We start from the raw sequence: 25,459 nt of genomic DNA, 5'->3' as shown, positions 1-25,459 counted from the left end.
CCTGCTAATGGGGGGCATACTACTGGGGGCTATTCTACTGGGGACACTGCATAGGTGACCCTACTACTAAGGGGACTGCATAGGGGGCACCACTGCTGGGGGCATTGTGTAAGGGACACCACTACTGTGGGCATTGTGTAAAAGGGGCACTACTGTGGGCATTGTGTAAAAGGGTCACTACTGTGGGCATTGTGTAAAAGGGGCACTACTGTGTGTCATAACATAAATAAGAGACACTACTTTATGGTGTAATGTGAATCAGGCCCTATGGGCGGTGTAATGTGAATAAGATTGTGCACTGTTACTCCTTGGGCCGTAGCCCACTATGTAAACAAGTACTGTGACTCTGCTGGCCGTACCCCACTGGGTGGGTGCACTACTTTTCATTTCTGCCACTGCTGTGTGGCAATGTGTCATAGATGTGCTTTATACTGTGGTGTCTGTGTCGTTGTGCCGCTGCTTTGTCGCTTAGTAACCAGTCAGCTCACTGCAACCTTTGGCCAATAATGTTGAAAACAATATTATAAGCTGTGATATGGTCTAAATTGACTGGAAATTAATGTTATTGAGGTTAATAATACTCTAGGAAGAAAAAAAGACCAATTTATGTGATTTTAGCTTTTTTTGTAAATTTTTGTAAAAAAATCCAAATCCAAATCCAAAGCTGGACGACGAATTAGAACCAAATCCAAATCCGGCAGAAATGGTCCGGCGCACATCCCTAGTATATACATACATACACACATTTCTATACATACACACAGACTTACTGCTCTTTGCTCCAAGTGAAATGCTGAGGCACAGTCACATTAGGCGTCCGAGTCAGCAGCTCTGCCTCGATCACGCACTACTCTGCAGGCAGCCTGGGCTCCAGTCACAGTCTTGCGAGATTTGGCATCATAATCTCACGAGACTGTAACTGCAGGGAAGCTCCTCGGCAGCTGCTATAAGGAAACAGCTGAGCTGCCGAGGACCGTAGTGGAGACAGATAAATGCTGTGCTCCGTTTTTTTAAGTTATTGCCTGTGGCTGAGTACAGTATGTGGGGGCCCCGGGACGACCGCCCCCTTCGCCCCCCTATAATCCGGCCCTGGGTGTATGTAATAAACTGACCAAATTACAATCAGGGCTGAATGCTTGATCAAGTACCAAATTAACTAAATTATTACCTCCTCCTATCCAATCCAGAGCATACCTATAATTGGTTGCCAGAGCGTAGTCCTGAGCACATGGGAGATTAACCCCACCAAGAAGATCATCAGGTATTTGTAACTCATTTACAATTTTTATGAATCGACAATAGATTTATGAATGATCAATAGAATGGAATCGATATAAATATGCAAATGGCATATATAATGACAATGCTGACCGTTGGACTTACCGGTCATGGCATGAGGGATGACTGTAATTAGCAAACGCTGGTTTCTCATTTTGATGCCAACATCTGGATCCTGCATAGCCACAATCAGACGCTCCATCTAATATTACATGATAAAAACACAATTAGACACGTGTGTGCAGAGATCAGTTCAGAAAAATATAAAATACTAAACAGAAGAGAAATATGCCTGCGCTCGATTATACTGGTATTGTACATGGTATCAGCTGCGTGGCAATATTAATTACATATATGTATATAAAGTGAAAGCCTTTAGTTATCGGTAACAATAACAATAATATCCTGCAAATCTGTGTGTATCTAGCAAATAAAGCATTGGGATTACAGTATGTTCATATTTTGATCAAACCATTTAATCTTGCTGCCCGTCATCAAGGTACCCCAATCTCTGCAAGTCCCTACTCATATGTGCTTAATATAGCATTAAATTCCAGTTAAATGCACTCACCTCTCAGGTACAGAGGGTAACATCCAGACAAGGGGCTTTATTTACGAAGCAGCGGCTTCAGTATAGAGTATGCCGGGCTTCACACTTACTGCAAATGCCATTTTAAATTTTCACCTGCAACCCGTCGGGCAGCAGCTTACAAATACCAATGCTTCTTATATAGAGCCCTAGGGCTGACTTGTGAGCCACACCCTACTCACAATATTTAGCACTATAGCACTTTAATATTAGCACTTTATATACTACATTGCACTTATTGCATTTTTTGCACTGATTAGCGGATTTGTCGCTCATGGTCAATTCCCCTATCTGTGTTTATGTACTAGGTAGTATACCACCAATACTACTTTATTTTGACAGGGAGCTGACGCCCATCTACTAACCTATGGGCATATCCGCATGTTATACCAAAGTTGGTATTGATCACTTGGTTTGATTATTCTGTACTGGCGCCTATATATATACAATTTTAATACAGGTTGAGTCTCCCAAATATTCAGAAATATGGATTTTGTTTGGCATGACTGAGATAATGAAACCTTTGACTGTTGATGGTTCAATGTACAAAAAATTTGTCTAAGGCACAAATTAAAAATAATGTATAAAATAATCTACAGGCTATGTGTATAGGGTGTATATGAAACATAAATTAATTTCATGTATGTACACAAACTTTGTTTGAGCCACAAAATTATTGAAAATATTGTATAAAATGACCTGAAGGCTGTGTGTATAAGGCGTATATAACACATATATGCATTCTGTGTGTATATTTGTGTGTATATTTGGGTCCCATTCCCAAGTTATTTCATTATTTCATTATTAAATGCAAATATTCCAAAATACAGAATATTCCGCTATCCAAAATACCCCTGGTCCCAAGCATTTTGGATATGGGAGACTCAACCTATACTTTAATTATTTTTGGCCGACCATGTGGACAGCTGGCCAGGGCCGATGCTAGGGTGTGCGGTGCCCCCATGCAAACTATAAATCTGCGTCCTCCCTCCCATTCTCGCGCCACAAATAAGGGGCATCGATGCGCAAGGAAGGGGCGTGGCCAGACAATAGTACCCCCAATTCAAATTACGCCACACAGTAGCACAATCTTATTCACATTACACTGCACACAGTGCCCTTGATTCACATTACACCACATAGTAGTGTCCCTTATTCATGTTATGACACACAGTCAGGGCCGTTTCTAGTGCCGAGCGACCCGTGCAATCACACGGGGCGCGCCACCTCCGACCCCTGCTGTAGAAACAGCCTGTGAACTGCCGGGCGCCTGCTGAGATTCAGTTACCAGCGGGCGCCCGGCAGAGCAGAGCAGCTGGAGACGGAAGCTCCGGCTTCCGGCTCTCCAGTGTGCACTATGGGAAAGACGTCATGACTCATGACGTCTTTCCCATAGTGCAGAGCAGCAGCCGAGCGGAGCGGACACGGAGCGGGGCTTATGGTAGGTATGTGTTTTTTTTTGTTGTTGTTGTGCATGCGGCTTTTACTAGGGACAATACTTGGAGGCAGGGGCGTAACTAGAACTTTTTGGGCCCCATAGCAAAATTTTTAAGGGCCCCCCCCTAACTTAGGTCTTACACAATAACCACAGTAGTTCCCCTAAAACATTAAATGCCCACTGTAATGGTGCCCCTTATGCAATGCCCACTGTAATGGTGCCCCTTACGCAGTGCCCCCAGTAGTGAGCCCCCTGTAGTTGCCCCCAGTAGTGAGCCCCCTGTAATGCCCCCAGTAGAGAGCCCCTTGTAATTGCCCCCAGTAGTGAGCCCCCTGTAATGCCCCCAATAGTGAGCCCCTTGTAGCTGCCCCCAGTAGTGAGCCCTGTGTAGCTGCCCCCAGTAGTGAGCCCCCTGTAGTGATCCCCTGTAGCTGCCCCCAGTAGTGTCCTCCTGTAGCTGCCCCCAGTAGTGAGCCCCTGTAGCTGCCCCCAGTAGTGAGCCCCTGTAGCTGCCCCCAGTAGTCGGACCCCAGTAACTGCCCCAGTAGTGAGCCCCCTGTAGTGGCCCCCAGTAGTGACCCCCTGTAGCTTCCCCCAGTAGTGAGCCCTCTGTAGTTGCCCCCAGTAGTGAGCCCCCTGTAATGCCCTCAGTAGTGAGCCCCTGTAGCTGCCCCCAGTAGTGAGCCCCCAGTAGCGACCCCCTGTAGCTGCCCCCAGTAGTGAGACCCCAGTAGTGACCCCCTGTAGCTTCCCCCAATAGTGAGCCCCCTGTAGTAAGCCCCCTGTAATGCCCCCTGTAGTGAGCCCTCTGTAATGCCCCCAGTAGTGAGATCCCAGTAACTTCCCCCCCACGCGCGCGTCATGACGTCACTCCCATAGTGCACTGCGGGACCCGGAAGACGGAGCTCATTCCTGAGCTCCGTCCCCGGCGTCCGCTCCTCGGCACTATGGGAGTGACGTCATGACGTCACTCCCATAGTGCATTGCGGGACCCGGAAGACGGAGTGAGCTCCGTCCTCCGGCTGCCGCCGGGGGTTTGAGTGGGAGTCGGGCGTCCGCTGGTAACACAATCTCAGCGGGCGCCTGGCATATGGAAAGTGCAGGGGGTGCGATCGCTGGGCCGGCGGGCCCCTTAAGCCGCCAGGCCCCATAGCAACCGCACCCCCTGCACCCTCCATAGTTACGCCACTGCTTGGAGGGGGGGGCACTACTACTGGGGGCACCCAGGCACTACTACTGGGGACATTACTCTGGGGGCACTTCTGCTGGGTGAGACGCTACCACTGGGGGCACCCGGGCACTACTACTAGGGACATTACAAGGGGGGCACTTCTACTGGGGGCATTGCTTCGGAGGCACCACTACTGGGGGAATTACTCAGGGCCCAGGGGCACTACTACTTGGGGCTTTACTACTTGGGGCACTACTACAGAGGGAGTATTACTATTGGGGGCATTAATACTGTACATTTATATAGGGGACACTACTACAGGGGGCATTACTACATTACTATTGGGGACAATAAAACTGGGGACGCCACTACTGGGGCACTACAACAGGGACCATCACTGTTGGGGGCATTACTGATGTGGGCATGACTACAGGGGGCACAAGACTATAGGGGGCACTACTAATGGGGTCATGGCATAGGGGGCACCACTACTGGGTGCACTGCATTACCACTGTGGGCACTGCATAAGGGGCATAAATACAGGGGACACTGCATATGGGGACAACTACAGGGGGCACTGCATAATGGGCACTTTTGCCTGAGAGCCAGTGAGGGGGAAGCCTAAGACCTGTCGGTCTGGAATGTCAAGGGAGGGGGCTGGAATGAAGCGTGTATTATGTGAATCTTGTTTTTTCAATGTGTTTTATGTGGTTCTGGATTTCAAAATGTATTTTATGTGGTTCTGGATGTAATAATGTATTTGAGGTGGATGTGGTTTTAAAATGTAGTTTATGTGGTTCTGGCTTTTCCAATATATTTTATGTGGAAGTGATTTGTTGCAGTGTAATCCCTAAGTGGCTTTTTCAGTGTATTTTATGTGGATCTGGCTTATTTCAGTGTATTTTATGTGGACCTGGCTTATTTCAGTGTATTTTATGTGGATCTGGCTTGTATCTTCAATGTGCTGGGCTCGACCCCCAACCTTACTAAAATCGGGTGTGATACAAGGTCATACTTCTGCAAATGTCACACCAAAGGCATGCACACACAAGTGCGGCGTGGGCTTGTGACAGCTAGGCCACACCCCAATTTTTGGCCGCCTGTCTTTGCTTTAACTACATATATTTTTCAGCGCTTTGCCTCTGACAGGGGTGCCACCCCTGGGCTCAGTAGTCACAGCGGCTGACATTCTGTGGTCTTTCGAGACCACGCTCCCTTACTGTAGTACCACACCCCCCACGATGAGGCCACGCCCACTCCACAATATTACTGCTTCTTGAGGGAGGGGGGGGCGCATTTTGACTGCTTGCACTGGGAGCCTCAGACCCTAGAAACTGCCCTGCACACAGTAGTGACCCTTATACCATACTTACCTACTCTCCTGGGATGGCCAAAAAAGCAGGCAAGTCACCCGGCCGCCTACCCCCGACACCCCCGCACCTCCCACACACCGCAGCGAGGGGGGCAGCGATGACGCGATCGAGCTGAATCGCGTCATAATAGTCCCTCCCCTTGCTTCACTATGCCGGTAATCTCAGCATTGTGTAGTGGGGGCGGGGTCAAAATGATTCAATTGTGTGGTCATGCCCACAGCTCCACCTCTAATATCTTGTAATATCCCCGACCATGCCCCCCCATGCCACACCCTAGATCCTCTCTGTGAGCATTCACTGAGGCAGTATAATCAGCCCAGAGCATAAATGATGAGTCCTCCCCAGGGGTCACCTGCCCTGCATCCATCTCATTGGTCAGCTGCCTACCATAAGCCCCGCCCAGAGGCTGAGCGCTTAACTCTTGCTGCTCCGAAACAGCGTCACCCTGTCACCTCCCTGGAGCGGATAGCAGCCCGAGCTGGGGGTGTATAACTACATACAAGTGCCCTCCAGAGTACAGATCTAGTCTATTTGAGGGGGAATCAATTAGCAGCTGTAATTTACCAATGGTGAAAAAGGGTGGTACTTTCGAGTGCTATTAAATTAGAGCCCCTTTTTCTTGCCCAGAAAATGTCCGTGTAAATGCATGTTAACCCATAGAATCCGGGATAATTTCCTGGACCAATGAGTTAAGCGGTCGTAGCGCCAGCAGACTGGCTATTTAATGTAGATTTCTTTTCGAGCCTACTCAGGCTTGAAAAAAATCCACATTAACTTTGACTCCAATTGAATAGCCCCGCTGCTCCAATTAGCCCGCAGGAAATTACAGCAGCTCATTGAATTCCCTCCATGGTCTTTTCTCAGCCTACAAGTGCCGACAACTTTGCTTGTTTTATATTCTTGGGGAGGTATCCTACAGATCCATCTCCCTTAAGCTGCATACACACACAACGATTTTGTTACCAACGATTTTATGAACGATTTTCTGTCAGATTTTCTGTCAGATTTTTTAAAATGTAATGAACGATTTTTTTTTAACTACAAATGATTTTTACATATTCCCTTAATGAAAATCGTTGAGTTGACAAGTCTGACTGAACTACAAACTACAAACGTGAACACGCATGAACGATAATCGTTCATCGTTTGACTCAGAAAGTGAACGATTTTTTCAAACGATTATCGTTAAACGATATCGTTTAACGATAATCGTTCAAAAAATCGTTGTGTGTGTATGCAGCTTAAGACACCTGCGGACTGTTTCCCTTAGGCTACAATGCCTAATGCCATCTAAAGTTGGCATTAGACAGCAGGCCCAAACAATTCAGCAATTAAGCAGCCCCCGTAGAAACCTATGGGCGCTGCTTTGTGTTTGGAAATGGGGGGACTGCGGTAGATATTGGAGATATTGGAGATATCTGCTACGGTCCCTCCTTCTTACATCCTTATATTTGCGGGTACCTTCCAAAAACACCCGCACATATACTTTTATAAATATGCACCGAATACACTACACCTAACATGCACCAGTGACTGGGACCTGAGTTGTGAACTGTAACATACCTTAAGTAGTTTCTGAGCCTCCTTGTTCGCTAGACTGCTCAGACATCAATGTTACTGACATGTCATTATTAAAATAGTGTCAATAAATATAAATGTGTGTGTAGTACACAATGCTAGTGCATACAAGGGCTAGCAGCACCTCTGTAATGTTACCAGCAAAAAGCGCAGACACAAGTCACACTCACCCTGGTGGTACCTGCACACAATGTGAACCGGCTTCCAGATCCAGCATCTGCACACAGGTCTCCCACAGCTCCATCCCTGTCTTTACCAGTCCCAATCAAAATCGGGGGAGTTTATTGGCTGCACATTTGGAGCTCCATCCCCAATCAAGAATGATTCTGACATACAGGCACTGCAGGGGAGTGGCTGCATAGGAGGGGGCGGGGCATTGTGGAGGAGGAGCTGCTGGTTAGTGTAGGCAGCTGCTGCACTGCCGGAAGTTCTGTCACTCTGGGTGGAAGGATGACAAAATGGACTTGGGAAGGTGGACTGTCTGGAGTAGCCGCGCTCTCTGGATCATGCTGCTGCTGCCTGTCATACAGTTTGACAGGCACAGCGGCAGCCGGCTGCAGCAACAACGGCCTCAGCAGCAACTGCAGGGAGAGCACCTCTCCAGCCTGGCGCCTCCCTGCAATGCAGGCTATGCTGACTGGGTGGCGTCGGCATTGAGCTGGGCAGTTGGTCATCATCATGCACTGATGGGCCTATTTTTATGTGGAGGCCTGAAGCTGTAGCAGGGTTGTCGACTTTCTTGCTGCACCTCCCGGGAGGGGACAGCCAGATTGGCATCACAGGTGGGCGTGGCCGGCATTGAGGGGCAGAGCATGGGCGTGGCCACACGTTTACCTCATTTTGGCCCCACCCCGCTACACAATGCGGAGATTACCAGTATTGTGAGGCAGGGGGTGGAGCCAAAATGATGTGATTCAGAATGATTCGTGTCACCGCCCCCCCCCCTGCTGTGGGGGATTTTCTAGTAATCGCGCGGGGGAAGGGGTGGAGGGGTCGGCAGCCAATGGGAGGCTTGCCTGCCTTTTTGGGGGGCCAGGAGCGGCACTCGGTTTTCGGGAGGCTCCCGGACGAATCGGGAGGGTAGGTAAGTATGAGCTGTAGTCCCATGCCTAATTAAAAATTATCAGGTTTTAGACCCAATAAATCTTATTTCTTATTGCTGCTTATCGCGGAAGTAATAAATCACGGTTCGCCAGCGTGCATGGTTAGTGTCAGAAGATAGCATCCCCCATATTGTGCTGTTGTGATGGAAATGGGGGAGCCGTAGCATATATACCCTACATACATCCTGGGTATGCTTCCATTTTGCCCTGCAAAAGTAAGATGTAAGCTGCCCATCCACTACTAGATGCGGGGGATGAAGGCACGTTTACAACGCCATCGTCTCCAGCGGGGTGAAGTGCATACACTGAACGTTCAGACGTTTAGTGTATGCAGATCAATCATCCCCGAACATGGCAACCTGACGGCGGTCGTCAGGTTGACCATCATGTTCGGGCGATGATTGGTGTTAAAAACGACCAGCGGGCGCGCGCATCGCTGGTCATTTTTAACCTTTTACTGCCCGATTTGCGTGCGATTACCAAGCGATGGAGCGATAACGACAGTCGTTATCGCTCAATCTCTAGGTTTAATCGCCTGGTGGATTGGCAGCAGTACTTAGCTACAGCGCCTAGAACTCTACATAGAGCTGTCTGTACAATCCTGTGAGGATGTCTAACACTGAATTGGTCACAGCTGGCTTTCTGTTTTGTATACATACAGTATATGGCATGAATACTGCCACACAGCTGGCATAATATGCTCAATCTCTGTAAAACAGAGAGCGGGCATATTTATTTACTAAATTGCTTAAAAAATTTTGCCTAGAGTTATCATGGCTGTATTCAGTCAAGGCTATATAAGGCGTATTTATTAAAGCAATTTTAGTCATTGTTCACCAGTGTTATAAAATATGAATCTGTTTTCTTGGTTGTTGCTCCTTCATTAGTTACCCAATGGGCTAGATGTGGCACTGGAAGATTTGCCAATCCAGTTTCGCTGGTTACCTCTGTGTCATTTTTGTCACAGAATTTGAGCAAAAAAAAAAAAAAAAAGAGTATTCTGACCTACATTTGAACAGACCTATTTTTAATATTATCTCTTATTGGTTGAACGCCAACATATTCCGGAGGCAGCCAGAGCCTACAGACAGTGAGTGAGTCACTAAACGTGAGATCTCTTTTATCTGGTTAATGTCTGGAAATCGCCACCTAGCCCAGTCCTAAGAGAGGAAGTTTTGAAAGGGAGAGGGGACTCTACTGTATCCCTGTTATATATCCTCCAAGGGCAAAAATCAATTGCCAGCATTTTACAGACAGAAATGATTGGCCTGATTCAGACCTGGACGCTGAGTTGCGCTCGCTCACTCTGAGCGATATTCACCCGTCTGCGCTTGAGTATAATCGCAGTGCGCAAAAAAGTACGAGCGATTGGATTTTGCTCGCTCACCCTGAAAAGACTGCCCGGTGGAATGAGTGACAGACAGCGCCGTTTGTGGGTGGTACCAGGGGAAGGTGCTTGTGAACGGGGGAGTGGTGCTACAAACGGAGTGGTATCTGACCGTCAGAACGGCGTTTAATGGGTGTGCATAATTAGCAAAGTAGCGTCATTGAACACGTCACTTGGTTGTTTTTTACCCTGAACTGCTCGCAGTGCTTGCGGGAGGGTAAGGTCTATCTCAAGCGCTGCGAGCAGCTCCGATGCCTCTCGATGTTACCGATTAATCCTTCAAATACCGGAGATGACGTGTGTTGCGAGTGGCAAGGGGGCGTCTTTATATACTAGTGAGAGCTTATTGCTGGGGCTTGCTAAGTCCTTACGAGACCCAGTGTTAGCGCTTAATTTAAATATCCGGCCCCTTTTTGCCAGCGAGTGGCCGCAATTTGCGAGCGGGTCTAAATCAGGCCCTATGTATTTAACTTTAACTTAAAAAAACAGCAAAAAACTGGCTTTTCCCATTTAAATTCCCAGTGTTCCCCTGACTGCGCTGCACCCTAGGCTCAGATACCACGGAATTACCGGTCATGATGAAATATTACTGCTCGTATAACAGATAAGGATATCAAATAACTGTGGCATACCAGGGGGCAATTGGATTCAATTAGATGCGAACGCTGTCCGCATTGTGCGGCTGCGCGCAGTTCTGGGCATTGCGGTATTATTATGATTAGCTTTTATTTATAAGGTGCCGTACATAGCAATAAATACAAAACAGTGTAAACAAAGTAACGTAAAAACATATTAGTAGGGGCGGGGCTAGGGTGACGCAATCATGGCGTCTTCACGCCCCAATTCCGCCCACCTCCTCAGTGCCAATCCCCCCTCCACAGTGCCGACCCGGAGGGGACAGCCAAAAGTTCGGCAAGTATGAATTAAATAGTTTTGTTCCCTACTGCATAGCTCTGTCTCCTGATTGGTTTGTTGGCATTCAGCAATTTCTCATGGACTATATCTGAGGCATACAAGTCTACTACCCTGGAGGGGATGTGTAAAAACGTAGGTAAGTACTAACTCAAGTATGTTATTATAGAAAATACACATATGCATATAATGTGTTTACTAATGTATTTAATGTATAGAAATGACCGAATTGTGTCTCGCTGTGATTAAATCCCCAACAATCTGTGTTGCACTGCTGCACGGGGCTTAGATTGTAATGCTGAAGTGCAATGACATTTGTATAATTAAACATTCATCAGACCTCACAGCAAAATATTATGTATAAAGAGCTTATCTCCACAGACTTCTAAGCAGCTGCTGTCCAAAGCGTGTGCTTCAGCCAAGTGGCTCACCAATTCAGCATCAGCCATCTCTGCAGGAAGGTATGTACAACTCGGTGTTGCAATTACACTGCCCTAGCTGTTGTAGCTGGTATGCAGTCAGGAAGCCAACCGCATACTTGCCAACTCTCCCTCATTGTCAGGGAGACTCCCTGAAATAGTAGCAATCTCCCTGTCTCCCTGAAGAGTCCAGCAATCTCCCTCATTTCATCCTTACCCCCATCATGAAGCTGTTATATTAAAAAACAGAGATATATACATTCAAATGGGATCATTAGTGTCACTTCCTTGCATTGGTTATTATAAGAGACAATGATCCCTGTGAATTTCTGAAAAGTATCAGTGTTTTCATCAACAAACAGAACTTACTGACTGCTTCTGGGCTGGTTTACATTTGGATGTAAGTCAGGTTTAGGACACGCCTCTCAGATTTATCAGTACACGCCCACTGTAACACGCGCTCATAGGTGCTGCTTTCACTATCTCCCTGAAATGCTTTTTCAAAAGTAGGCAAGTATGGCCAACCGTCGAAATGCCGACCGCCGGTGCAACTGTGCAATCCCGACAGGGGACTAATGATAGGCGTCGAAATCCTGACGCCTATTATTATCCCTACGCCGGGAGCCCGACGCCCGGCATACCGACCCCGCATGGGGGGAGGGTTAGGTTAGGGGCTCCCAGGAGGGTTAGGGTTAGGCTAGGGGAAGGGGTGGTTAGGGTTAGGCACCCAAGGGGGGGAGGTTAGGGTTAGGCACCCCTAAGAGAGGGTTAGGGTTAGGGGGGGAGAGGGTTAGGTATAGTTAGTTTACTTACCTGTCGGAATCTTCACTGCTGCCGGTCTTCCGCCGTTGGGATTTGAACCGCCGGACATAGATCCCTTGTAGCTATATACAGGGGTGGGGTATGAAAAGTCGACATTCAAAATGTCAACAGTCAGAATGTCGACACTAGAATGTCAACAGGTTCTGTCAGAATGTCAACATTAGGTTGAGAAGCAATATGTCGACATTCACAAATCACGACATGGTTAAAATGTCGACACTTAAAACATCGACGCCAGACTGTCGACACACTATTTTTTTGCATATTTTAGCTTAACCTTAACTCTAAAACAACAAAATAGCACAAAAATGGACTGTACAACTTTGCTTAAAGGGGAACCATCAAGTTCGCATCGCACCTCTTCGGTAATTTGGTCCCCACTACGACTTCCACTGGACTGGTAACAACATTACCTTAAAAGCAAGTGACCATGCGAAAACGCTAGTTTCCGCTTACTTTAGTTACCGGGCCATTCATCATGAGGGGTCTGACAGGACTCCTTTGGTATTTAGCAAACTCCGAAAACTGAAAGTTTTCAGAGTTTGCTACCGAGAACAAGCGCCATCTTCAGACGTCGCTTGCTCTCTTAGTCCCGCTCCTTCCTATGGGAAGGAGTTCCGGGTATGCGAAGAGGGATCCGAGCGGATCCCTCTGTTGCCTCCCCGGCGGCTTGGCGCATGCGTGACCGCGTAGCCGGGACAACGGGGAGCAGGTAAGTAACGCAGCTGTGATACTAACCACGTGGACAACTGCTTTTCGGAGCAGTTGTCCCCTCACCAGTGCAATGATGAAATGCTCCGGTGTCACATTTCTCCCACCGCGAGTTGGATACTTAAGTATCCCTTGCAGCAAGTTCAAAACTTCATCATCGAAGGCCATAAGGCCATGATGAATAGGCCCCTTATTCATTTAAAGGGCCATACACCAATGTTCAAAGCCCATATTATACTATACCATCTGGCTAATTGGAGGAATACTAATCGTCGTTGACTTTTATTTGACATATCTGTAGTAAATCGCATCATTGTGGCCCCGCTGCCATCCTATATGTCGGGATGCCGACCTCATCCTCAACGAACTTATATATATCACCAAGTGTGTAACCAGCATAAGAGTCATTTATGACCCACAAAAAAAGTCAGACCGGCATCTCTTCTAATTCTGCAAACAACTTGTCCTCCAAATGCATTGAAAGGTGCTCTCCCATTTCCTGGCCTTTAGGAGCACCCCAAGAAAACAATTTGTACCAACAATTGGAGGTTTGAGGATAAACATTATCAAAGTTCAAGTTATTTGTAAGTTTACTACATTTTTGGATGATTTTATATGCAGTGTAGAAACCTAGGACAAATAAGAGGAGCAGATATAAGTGTTAGCCCCCATCGCTAATAAAAAAATGAGATTACCCCGAGGGGGTACAGAAATAATATCTAGTGTCCCTGTTACATCGTCACGCCTGTGGGTTGGTCGGAACAGGCGTGGGAGGCTGAAGTGGAGACTTGGAGGGCGTGGATGAAGTTCGTAGATTTGAGCCAAGACTTCCTCATGTATGATATGAGGAGTTAGGGAAACTGTAGAGGCTGATGGGCCTGAAGGCGAGGACAGGAATGCAATGTTTATATTTAACAGCGAGTAGGGATGATGATACTGTATAGATGAGCAGAATCGGGTTGGGACCAATGATGCTGGATTGTTAAGTAGGACCGGAGTGACTGGGAATGCTGAACTGAGGAGCTAGATCAGTTTGAGACCGATGAGATGTATTGAAGTTCTAACTCGGTTTGAGACCAATGATGATGAGCTGAGATCCTGGAGGGGTTTGAAACCAATGATGATGAATTGGATTTCTGAATCAGTTTCGGACCGATGAAGAATGTATCGGATGGGACCGATGTTGGAAGATGACAGATGGAATCAATAAATGAAATATTGAACGAGACTGATGATTGGAGGTATTGAGCGAGACTGATGATTGGAGGTATTGAGCGAGACTAATGATTGGAGGTATTGAGCGAGACTGATGATTGGAGGTATCGGATGGGACCAATGATAGGAGAAATCGGCTGGATTGGATGCTGCGATCAGCTGGTCTGGGAGAAGAGCACTGAGAGGAGGAAGAGCGTCAGGTGACAGAGTTCAACATGGCTGCACCCATACTGTGGTTCTGGAGGGAACCCTGGCGTGTAGTTTGTATACCGTCATGCTGGGGAGACACGCTGTGAGCAAGGGACTGCGGAGAGCCATCTCCATGTGACAGGACACTGAGCAGACGGGGCAGGAGCAGCGCAGGTAGACCTCAGCACCAGCAGGGAGCGATGTGCAGGGTGAGCGGACCTCAGCACTAGCCTGTACAGGCACCGGAGAGGTAAGACAGAGATTTCGGGTGCATGACATACATAAATTAATAATGTTGTAGTGACCCCTGTAAATGCACCCTCCTCTTGGTAAATCTGTGTGTCGGCTTTGCAGGTGAAAAAAAAAAACCTCACATCTATATATAAACAGTGCATTCGCACCTGGCAGTGTTGTGTAATGCGATGGTGAAACAGTATAGAGACAGATTATTATACAAATGAGAGCACCGTGTTTATGAATATAAATAGATGTATGTGCATGTATTGAATATTTCAATACAATCTCAAGCAATGTAGAATCACATTCTTAAACAGCTCCCTCCCCCCCTCCTTTTTCTGTTCTGATTAGAAAAATTTTCTGGCGTCTCTGTTCGGTTTTTATGCTGACTGGAATTAGATAGGAGAACAGATGGAGGTTCTCAACAAGCACACAGTAAGTGCTATACAATGACAGTCAATAACCTGCTTTTCTCATGACAATCTCTTATGGGTTCTATGCAGAAACAGAGGGATATATACCAGAAGATGAGACAGAATAGGAAAAATAGACCAAGCAAAAAAAAAATAAGAAGAAAATTTGCAGACACGATATAAATGCTGGTATTTATTTCCAATGTCTAGAACCGCTAGTGATGCATCAATCCTAAATTAAAGCTCTTCCCAAGTGGTTCATTTGCCCCAAAAGCTTTGTCACTCCCCAATTTTGTTACCGATCACAGGAGCTCATTCAGACCTGCTCGCAAGAGGCGTCCGCTCGCTGGTAAAAAGGGGCCGGATATTCAAATTCCACGCTCGCACTGCGTGGCATAAGGACGCCCACTATGTGTTAGCGAGCTACGGCACTGAGCGCTCGCTAGTGTATAAAGACGCCCCCTTTCCTCTCGCAACACGTCATCTCTGGGAATTGTTGAATTAATCGGTAACATCGAGAGCCATCGGAGCTGCTCGCAGCCCTTGAGGTAGCCTTACCCCGCCGCAAGCATTGTGAACAGTGCTGGCTGAAATACATGCAGGTGATGTGTACGCCCTTTGAACGGCGTTTTGTCGGCTTGACACGCCTGTGTCCGCAACACCACTCCCCCGTTCATAAGCACCTTCCCCTGTTACCACCCACAAACGGCACTACCTGTCACTCAAAGTAGTGAGCAGTCTGTGTACTACGAGCGCACAATTCCCCATCGCTGAGACTGGCTTGCACACGCGCACTGCAACTTATACGCATGCGCACTGAGCAATAATCGCACCTTAGTGAACAGCTCGGAATCAGGTCCACAGTCCCATAGGGAAATAGTGTTTGACATTTCATATACACACAATTATAAAGTAACATATTGTGTTAACACCGAATCTAAAAATAATGTTTTTTTTTAAATTATATATATATATATATATATATATATATACACACACATACCACGTGGGAAGACTTTAAAAGGATTAATGTCACACTGCAAGTAAGTGGCGCGTTATTACTGGTGACAGACCCACGCAATTGTTATGTCTAGCTGTTGACAAAACACACCTGAAGCTGAATCCTCTTTAGCTCTAATATACAATAATCTCAGTGTGTTATATTTTGATTGTCAGGTAGATAAATACAGTGGCGTTCCCCTCCCCCCCAGCGGTGACACCAGGTGAAGTGCGCGCAGCGGCAAAAAAGGGGACGTGGCCTCACGGGTAGGTGCATGGCCTCGCGGGTAGGCGGCGAGGCCTCACAGCCTGGTCCCCCTTTGTAATTACTCTGGGGGGGTCACGGAGGTGCGGGCTGCCCCCGGGTACCACTCTGTCTGCAGTGCCGGCTCCCTCACTGCGCCAGGAGCCGAGTGCTCTACGTAACGCTACAGAGCAGCACCTGGCTCCTGTCACTGAGAAGGAGTCTCCACTTCGGTGTCACCCTTCGGTGGGTGACACCCGGGTGTGGCCCGCACCCCCCCTTGTAATGCCACTGACTGTCTGCTTACTGCTGACGGTCAGTAACGCTAATGTTGGGTACACATTTAGATGACGGATCGGTCCACAGACCGATCAACTGTCAGAACGACCGATTGGCAAGCTATACACACTTACCAGACGGCCGCTCGATATGTCTGTGCTGACATTACAACCGGGCCGGCATTTCAATTTCCCTGCCAAGTTGAGATGTCGGTGTCGTCGGAACCTGCAGCCAGTGTATAGGCGGACAGCGGGTCACCGTACACACATGCAGATGCACCGATATAACTTTCCTGATATGTCTGTGAATGACGTCATTCGCAGTCATATCTGGTGTACACACCTGCCAATGCCCTCTGAATATGTCGCTTGTCGATAGAATGAGCGCTATATCGTCAAGTGTGTACCCAGCATTAGGAGTAGACAATCGCTCAGCTGCCCGGGCATTTTTTTTCGTTGTTAGAGGATTTTCATGGCAATAAGAAAAAATTGTCTTTTTTAGGGTTATTTGATAAATGGACTAATATGTAACACATGATGCTGGCAGTGAAGATATTTCTGAACATACTGAGAAGGGCCAAAACCATTCACAAACCTTTGTTCTTGGACGGTTCGCGTAACTAGGGGCGAATTTGGTCCCCATAGCAGTCGGTGAGGCACAGTGCACACAGAGCGCCACAAGAAGCAGCCACCACCACCACCTGTTCCAGGCAGCGGCAGCGCCACTGACAGGGACCCGGCACACAAACTGTACAAGGAGGCCTCCTTTACATCACGGCATACGTCTGTGCCACACCAGCAGCAAACTACCAAACGGCATTACAGGATGAGGTAGGGGGTGCATGCACCCACAAACAGACACTCGCAATATTGCACCATATGCAGCGTCCAGTAGCCACCGCTACCAACTTTAAACAACAATCATAGCACCCTATGCAGCATTGCATTAGGACTTTGCTCTACTAAAGACATTCCCAAATTAATTGTTACAATTGTTTCTATTTATACATGCATTGTCTGTACTAGAATCAGCTGTATCCACTATTGGTTACATTGTAGTACAATTTTAATCACACTGTATTGTTTTTCATATGTCATTTCTTATCCTATTTGCTAGCCAATCTTACTTGCATTTTATTCATGCCATTTTTTTGTTCCATGTTTTAATTAAGAATAAATTGTCCAATTTTACATACTTATACTTTGTTGCGCTACCAATAAGACACAACATCATACCATATTAATATGTAACACACTCTATATAAGCGAGTTGGTAACATTCTCAAATATATAGGATTTTAGTATCTCATCATGACAAAATAAATTCTTTGCTTCTGGGGTTGGGGTGGATGTCTGGGGTGGGTTTCTGGGGCTGGGGTGAGTGTCTGGGGGTGGGGTGTCTGGGACTGGGGTGGGGTGTGTGACTGGGGGTGGGGTGAGTGTCTGGGGCTGGTGTAGGTGTCTGGGGCTGGGGTGGGTGTCTGGCGGTGGGGTGTCTAGGGCTGGGGTGTGCGACTGGGGGTGGGGTGAGTGTCTGGGGGTGGGTGTCTGGGGGTGGGGTGAGTGTCTGGGGCTGGTGTAGGTGTCTGGGGGTGAGGTGAGTGTCTGGGGCTGGTGTAGGTGTCTGGGGCTGGGGTGGGTGTCTGGGGGTGGGGTGTCTAGGGCTGGGGAGTGTGACTGGGGGAGGGGTGAGTGTCTGGAGGTGGGTGTCTGGGGGTGAGGTGAGTGTCTGGGGCTGGTGTAGGTGTCTGGGGCTGGGGTGGGTGTCTGTGGTGAGTGTCTGTGGTTGGGGTGGGTGTCTGGGGCTGGGGTGTGTGACTGGGGCTGGGGGAGATGTAGTCAGGAAGCAGACGTCGCAATGATGACCGCCGGCTTCCCGACTATCAAATCCGGCAAGATACTAATGACAGGTGTCGAAAACCCGACACCTGTCATTAGACCTAAACTGGGAGTCCGACGCCTGGCATACCGAACGAAGGTAATCCAGCGCGGGGCGCGGACAGCCATGGGGGGGTGGGTTAAGTTTTAGGGCTCCCAGTGTGGACCTAGGGTTAGGCACCCCCCCGAGAGGGTTAGGTTCAGGCTAGGGGAAGTGGGGGTTAGGGATAGGCACCCCCGGGGGAAGGTTAGGGTTAGGCACCCCCCCGGGAGACTTAGGTTTAGGCTGTGGGGAAGGGGTGGTTAAGTTTAGGCACTTAGGGCGGGTTAGGGTTAGGCACTAGGTGGGGAGAATAGGGTTAGGCATCCGTAAGGGAGTGTTAGGGTTAGGAGGGGTTAGGGTTAGGGGTGGTAGGGTTAGTAATACTCACCTAAATCCCCTGTCGGGATTTCCACTGCTGCCGGTCTGCCAGCGTCGGGATTTGCCTTACAGCCGGCAGTCATTCATACTGATTCCTTTTCATGCATCTATCCATTTTTACAAACAGGGCTACAGCATATCAGGATCCAGACAAGCAGCAAGAGAACTTAAGTCGCAAAGAGCATCAGGTAATGAAAACTTCCAGGACAGGCCCTGATTCTGGTGGAGCAATCCCTATTTTGGTTGACTGTCTCACCCACTCTGGACTTAATGTCGCAACAGCAGGGACAGGTAGGACTGGTTCACAGTACAGCAGTGTGCATACACCAAACAGTAATGGTTATCTCTGGTGGCAACCTTAATAATACATAGAACGATGCAAACCACCCATTTTCTCCAACTAAAGGGCTCTTTTACCTTTGACGTATGAGCGTAAAACCATTTGCCCCCTAAGCTAAAATTTGCAATACAGAGACATGATCACCAAGCGCCTCCTTCTAGTCACTGTTAGGAGCACTGCTATTCTATGCACTATGTACTAAGCCTTGGACAGAGATAACGTACCAACCAATCAGCTCCTAAAGCTGGCCATACACCAGACCAACTTTCCTCCAACCAACCACTTAGCTGGTTGACTGGAATGAAAATTTGGTAATGCATGGGAGCAAATGACAATCAGCCATTTGCTCCAAACACCAGAAAACGGACGAAAGCTTTAAGTTTTTTTTAAATGAAACAGATTTAACCAACTTTCCTGGACGGTCTTTTTCGTGTTTTCCGGTGTTTTTTGTTCCCATACATTACCAGATTTTCATTCCAACTAACCAACTAGTTAGATGGTTGAAGGAAAGTTGGTCTGGTGTATGGTTGGCTTAACTGTAACTTTACAGGCTGTTGTGTTTGAAAAATGACAGGAGCTGATCGGTTGGTACTTTATCTCTGTCCGTCCACTTTATCTCTCTCAAAGGCTTAGTACATACACCCCTAAGGCTAATACTTGGGGCAAAGGGAATCATTAAATGTAACAGTATAGTTTAGGCTTTGTGCTCCAAATTCTGGAAATGAAAACCCTAAATCCCAAACATTCCGGATAATATATGGCACACTTGTCATACACATAACAAATTAAGGAAACTCTAGCACTATACACCGTACAGAGTTGAAAACACTCAGTCAATATTTCAACATCTACTACAACCAGTCCTCCAATTCTGTAGGGACTCTATGCATTAATATTTGACTTTTTCGCAACGATGAGGGTCATTAAGGATCGATATACCAATAGCGATGATGGGACGGCAGTACACTTACACTCCATTACATGCTATTTAGCAAACATCCCTGCAGATTCCATTTCATCTAAATATAACTCACTTTATCTGGGAATTTGCTACAAAGGAACGCTGTGTCCTGATATAACACTGACAGTAATCAGAGCAGTGTAGCAGAACACTGATTATAAAATCAGGAATGCTACTAGAATACTGTTAAAAAGGGTGTGTGTGTATATATTAGGGATGAGCGGGTTCGGTTCCCTGAGAACCGAACCCACCCGAACTTCGGGGATCCGGGGCGATCCGAGCCCAAGCTCGGATCTCCCTGTCTGCCCCGGATCCCTCTCCCGAGGCAAAACCTCGAGATCTGCTGTCGGATCTCGAGGTTTTGCCTCGAGCGGCCATTTAAAAAAAAATGCCTTTGCCTTTAATGGGCAAAGTGCTGATTGGCTGACAGAGCCGTCTGTCACGGCTCTCAGCCAATCAGCATTATGGTGCTCATTTGCATGTAGCACGGACTCGTGAGATCCGTGCTACATGCATCTGTGTGATTGACAGTGACACAGAGCACAGATGGGTCAGTGAGACCCGTCTGTGCTGCTGTGTATTTCAATGACACAGATGCACGCACGGACCAGGAGATCCGTGCTACTTGCATCTGTGTCATTGACACAGAGCACTAACGGGTCCGTGAGACCCGTCTGTGCTGCTGTGGTAAATAAAAAAAAAAAAACCTGTGTAAAAAGAGAAAAAAATGGCGTCCTCCCCCCCAAAAAAAGAGCAACCAGCCCCGGGCATTAGTGACCCAGTGCTGGGTGTGCTTAAATACAGGGGACAAACGACATAGGGGTCCCCTGTACTTAAACACAACCAGCACCGGGCTAGTCAGAACCAGAGCTGGTTGCCAAAATACGGGGGACAAACGACGTAGGGGTCCCCCGTATTCTGCGCAACCAGCTCTGGGCTCTGATCCGGTCCTGGTTCTGGAAATACAGGGGAAAAAAATGAGTAGGGTTCCCCTGTATGTTCCAGAACCAGCACTGGACTTTTTCTAGCGGGGGGCTGATGCCACAGCCAGGGGAGCCCTTTCACCGGGCCCCCCAGCCGCAGCATCAGCCCTGACCGCTAGTCAGCCCAGGCCGGGGATCCCTGGAGAGCTGGGGACCCCCCCAATAAAGGGGTCACCCTCTCCAGGGCACCCCAGGCCCAGGCTGATAGCCCGGGGCTATCCCCGCCACCCCTGGTGGCGGTGGGTGGCGGGTTGATTGTGTGGTGTGGTGTAAATAAAGAATATCAAACATTGTCTTTACAAGTAGAACTGCAAGTCCCAGCAAGCCTGCCCCGCATGCTGGTACTTGGAGAACCACAAGTACCAGCATGCAGGGCATTAAGGGCCCACTAGTACCTGTAGTTCACCTGTAAAAAAATGTTTAAAAAAAACACAGGACACACACACCGTGACAGTATAAGTTTATTAAACATACATACACACACACACATGTACACATACTCACCTATGTAACCCTGTAGCATCGGTCCACTTGTCCGGTAAAGTATCCATAGGGGACCTGTGAAAAAAAACATACTCACCATCTCCTATGCGAGGTTCTGTCCTCTTCGTTCCAAAGTAGGCATCCCCGGACTTGGCAAAAAAAAAAAAACGAAAACGCGATCCACGAACTTAGTACCGTTCTATAGAACGGTACTTCCCGAATGAGAGCTTAGCGGCGGGGTATCACCATGGAAACCCCGCTGCTAAGCGTTCATTGGCTGAGAGAGGCCATCTCCCGTCTCTCTCAGCCAATGAACGGCTCCCTCCATTGTAGTCAATGCTGGGAGCCGCAAGGTTATTAAAGTTTACCCTGCGGTTCCCACCATTGACTACAATGGAGGGAGCCGTTCATTGGCTGAGAGACGGGAGATGACCTCTCTCAGCCAATGAACGCTTAGCAGCGGGGTTTCCATGGTGATACCCCGCCGCTAAGCTCTCATTCGGGAAGTACCGTTCTATAGAACGGTACTAAGTTCGTGGATCGCGTTTTCGTTTTTTTTTTTTGCCAAGTCCGGGGATGCCTACTTTGGAACGAAGAGGACAGAACCTCGCATAGGAGATGGTGAGTATGTTTTTTTTCACAGGTCCCCTAGGGATACTTTACCGGACAAGTGGACCGATGCTACAGGTTACATAGGTGAGTATGTGTACATGTGTGTGTGTGTATGTATGTTTAATAAACTTATACTGTCACGGTGTGTGTGTCCTGTGTTTTTTTTAAACATTTTTTTACAGGTGAACTACAGGTACTAGTGGGCCCTTAATGCCCTGCATGCTGGTACTTGTGGTTCTCCAAGTACCAGCATGCGGGGCAGGCTAGCTGGGACTTGCAGTTCTACTTGTAAAGACAATGTTTGATATTCTTTATTTACACCACACCACACAATCAACCCGCCACCCACCGCCACCAGGGGTGGCGGGGATAGCCCCGGGCTATCAGCCTGGGCCTGGGGTGCCCTGGAGAGGGTGACCCCTTTATTGGGGGGGTCCCCAGCTCTCCAGGGATCCCCGGCCTGGGCTGACTAGCGGTCAGGGTTGATGCTGCGGCTGGGGGGCCCGGTGAAAGGGCTCCCCTGGCTGTGGCATCAGCCCCCCGCTAGAAAAAGTCCAGTGCTGGTTCTGGAACATACAGGGGAACCCTACTCATTTTTTGTCCCCTATATTTCCAGAACCAGGACCGGATCAGAGCCCAGAGCTGGTTGCGCAGAATACAGGGGACCCCTACGTCGTTTGTCCCCCGTATTTTGGCAACCAGCGCTGGTTCTGACTAGCCCGGTGCTGGTTGTGCTTAAGTACAGGGGACCCCTACGTCGTTTGTCCCCTGTATTTAAGCACACCCAGCACTGGGTTACTAATGCCCGGGGCTGGTTGCTCTTTTTTGGGGGGGTGCACGCCATTTTTTTCTTTTTTTACACAGGTTTTTTTTTTTTTTTTTTACCACAGCAGCACAGACGGGTCTCACGGACCTGTCATTGCTCTGTGCCAATCACACAGATGCATGTAGCACGGATCTCCCGGGTTCGTGCTACATGCAAATGGGCACCATAACGCTGATTGGCTTCCTGTCTGCCACTGCAGTGCCACTCCTAGATGGGCCACGTGTTTGTGCCGCCCCCTTGTGTCGCTTAGCATAGTCATCCAGCTTCCTCGGTACAACCTTTTGGCCTAAAAACAATATTGTGAGGTGTGAGGTGTTCAGAATAGAGTGGAAATGAGTGGAAATTAATGTTATTGGGGTTATTAATAGCGTAGGAACAAAAAAAGGCCCATTTATGTGATTTTAGCGGGTTTTTTTTATTTTTTAAGAAAAAATCCAGATCCAAAACACAAAACCCAGAACCCAAAACACGGAAGGGTGGTTTTGGCAAAACCAATCCAGATCCAAAACACGAAGAAAGATCCAGATCCAAAACCAAAACACAAAACACGAAAAGTGTCCGGTGCACACCCCTAGTATATATATATATATATATATATTCCTTCATGTGCTACAATATTAATTACCTGTACATATGTACTTGCACACACATTCAAGACTGCACCATGATATACTGAAGTGCAGGGATTACTGTTACATCCAAACAAGAGTTTGCAGTACACTTTGATTCCTGGAGCAATACAAACCTTCATTTGAACACAATCTGCTAAATATTTGCTGTTCACCAGCACAGACCAAAAGTGGCATAAATATCCCAATTAGTGCAATAATGAAAAGGCTTACCTTGGCCAGACATGGCATCTGCACTTTGTAATTCTTGCCTTGCTGGAGATTGTTAATTGTCATGTTGTGTCTGTGGATGACAGCCTGCTCCAGCGAAGACTGTGTTACCTCTACTTGTCAGAAAGCTATGCTCTATGTATGAATTGATGCTGTGGCTGCAAGTCACTCCTTATTGCATCTGTGCTGCCACCTTGTGGACGGTTTGGCAACTACATAAATAACAATAAACGTGTACTCCCTACTGTAAAGGGAATTTAAAGGTAACAGAAATTTCAGCACCGGACACATGTGTGCAGGTTACAGGACACTAAGTATAGAGTATAGAGAGCAGGTGCACTTACAAATTTATAAGAGAAGAGATCCAGAACTGAATCTGTTTCCTTCATGTTTATGAATTGTTGCCTAGTTTTACAAGTGCAAGCAAGGTTTTATTAACACTGAAGGTGCATACACTACACACGGTCAGATATGTCAAATGAACGATTGAACGATTTGAACAATTGAACGATTTCAGACAGTATTAAAATGAATGAGTATAACCCTGACTCCACATATCGTTCATGATCTCCCTAAATTTTTACTTAATCAACTAAATAAAACTAATAAGTAAGTAAGGGAGGTATCACATGGTGGTACTCCTACCTGATCACCCCTACTGAGTTTGAGAAATCTACAACAATATTGAAATGGGAGGAAGATCTTTCTTGTGTCTTTTCGGAAGAAGACTGCAGTCTAATATTCAAAAGTAGCTATAACATATCAATATGTATCTCTCATATGAAACAATATTATAGGTTGCTTCATCATCAATATTTTAAACCCTATATTAATGCATATTATTTCACCCTCCCATTCCAATTTATGTTGGCGGAACTGTGGACGTGTGGGCTCTTTGTTTCACAGATTTTGGTCATGTCCTTATATCACTACATTGTGGAAAAGGGTATTTATTCTAATATCTACAATTCTTAAGATCTCTATCGTTCCACACCCTGTTATAGCTATTTTTAACTTATATAAAGGAACTCTGGGCCTGAGACGGATGCTCTGATCGAGCGCTCGCTCTGAATCAGGGCGTTTTTTTGTTTTTTTTTGTTCGGCCTCCTGGCCACTCGCATAGCTGTGGGTGACCACCCACAGCTATTGCGAGCAGCCAGGTTGATGGCTGCGATGGTCAAGACCATCGCGACCATCGGGCTTGCGACAAGACCCTTGTGGTAGGGTCACTGGTGATGTCAGTAGGGCCGCCCCCAAACGGCAGGTGTTCCTTCGGGAACACCTCCGTTTGGACAGCCACCCCCCCTGCCCACCTACCAAACGGGGCGAGCTGTCAATCACCATTGACAGCTCGCCCCCTTTGGTGCGAGACCCGGAGTGACGGAGCACCCGTCGCTAGCCGGGGCTCGCGCATGCGCACAACAGAGCCGGCTCCGTCATGCGCCTGCCCAGTGGGCAAACATCGACCCGGTTTGCGAGCGCTCAATGCTTGCGACCGGGTCTGAATCAGGTCCTCTGACCACTAATGACCGGTATATAATGGGTCACATTCTTATAGCTACTAAAATAATGATAGCCTAACTCTGGCGATCCCCTATAATTCCTACTTTGGAAGATATAGAGAAAAATATCCAACATCACTGTGAGTTTTAAACGGCAGGAGTATATTATTCCTCCTTAACATCAAATCCACTGATTCAATGGTTATATTGGTCAGACTACTGGGCCTCAAAACACAATTCATAAGATATAAGCTTTAA

At 47.5% G+C, this 25,459-nt stretch overlaps 1 protein-coding gene across 1 annotated transcript in view; it reads right to left on the bottom strand.

Annotated features, from left to right (window-relative positions):
* Positions 1-23,796, bottom strand: part of RGS11 (regulator of G protein signaling 11) — a 172,079-nt gene extending 148,283 nt beyond the window's left edge. The window contains exons 1-2 of the mRNA XM_088448150.1: positions 23,703-23,796; positions 1,384-1,480 (exon numbers count right to left, since the gene is read on the bottom strand). Of these exons, the coding sequence (XP_088304276.1) occupies positions 1,384-1,480; positions 23,703-23,765 (160 nt within the window). The 5' untranslated portion in view covers positions 23,766-23,796. The remainder of the gene's footprint in view (positions 1-1,383; positions 1,481-23,702) is intronic.
* Between the last annotated feature and the right edge of the window lie 1,663 nt (positions 23,797-25,459).

This window comes from Taudactylus pleione, unplaced genomic scaffold (genome assembly GCF_031769625.1).
Source record: "Taudactylus pleione unplaced genomic scaffold, aTauple2 ptg000451l, whole genome shotgun sequence".
In the NCBI taxonomy this organism is placed as follows: domain Eukaryota; kingdom Metazoa; phylum Chordata; class Amphibia; order Anura; family Myobatrachidae; genus Taudactylus; species Taudactylus pleione.
This window is presented reverse-complemented; position numbering and strand designations above follow the sequence as displayed.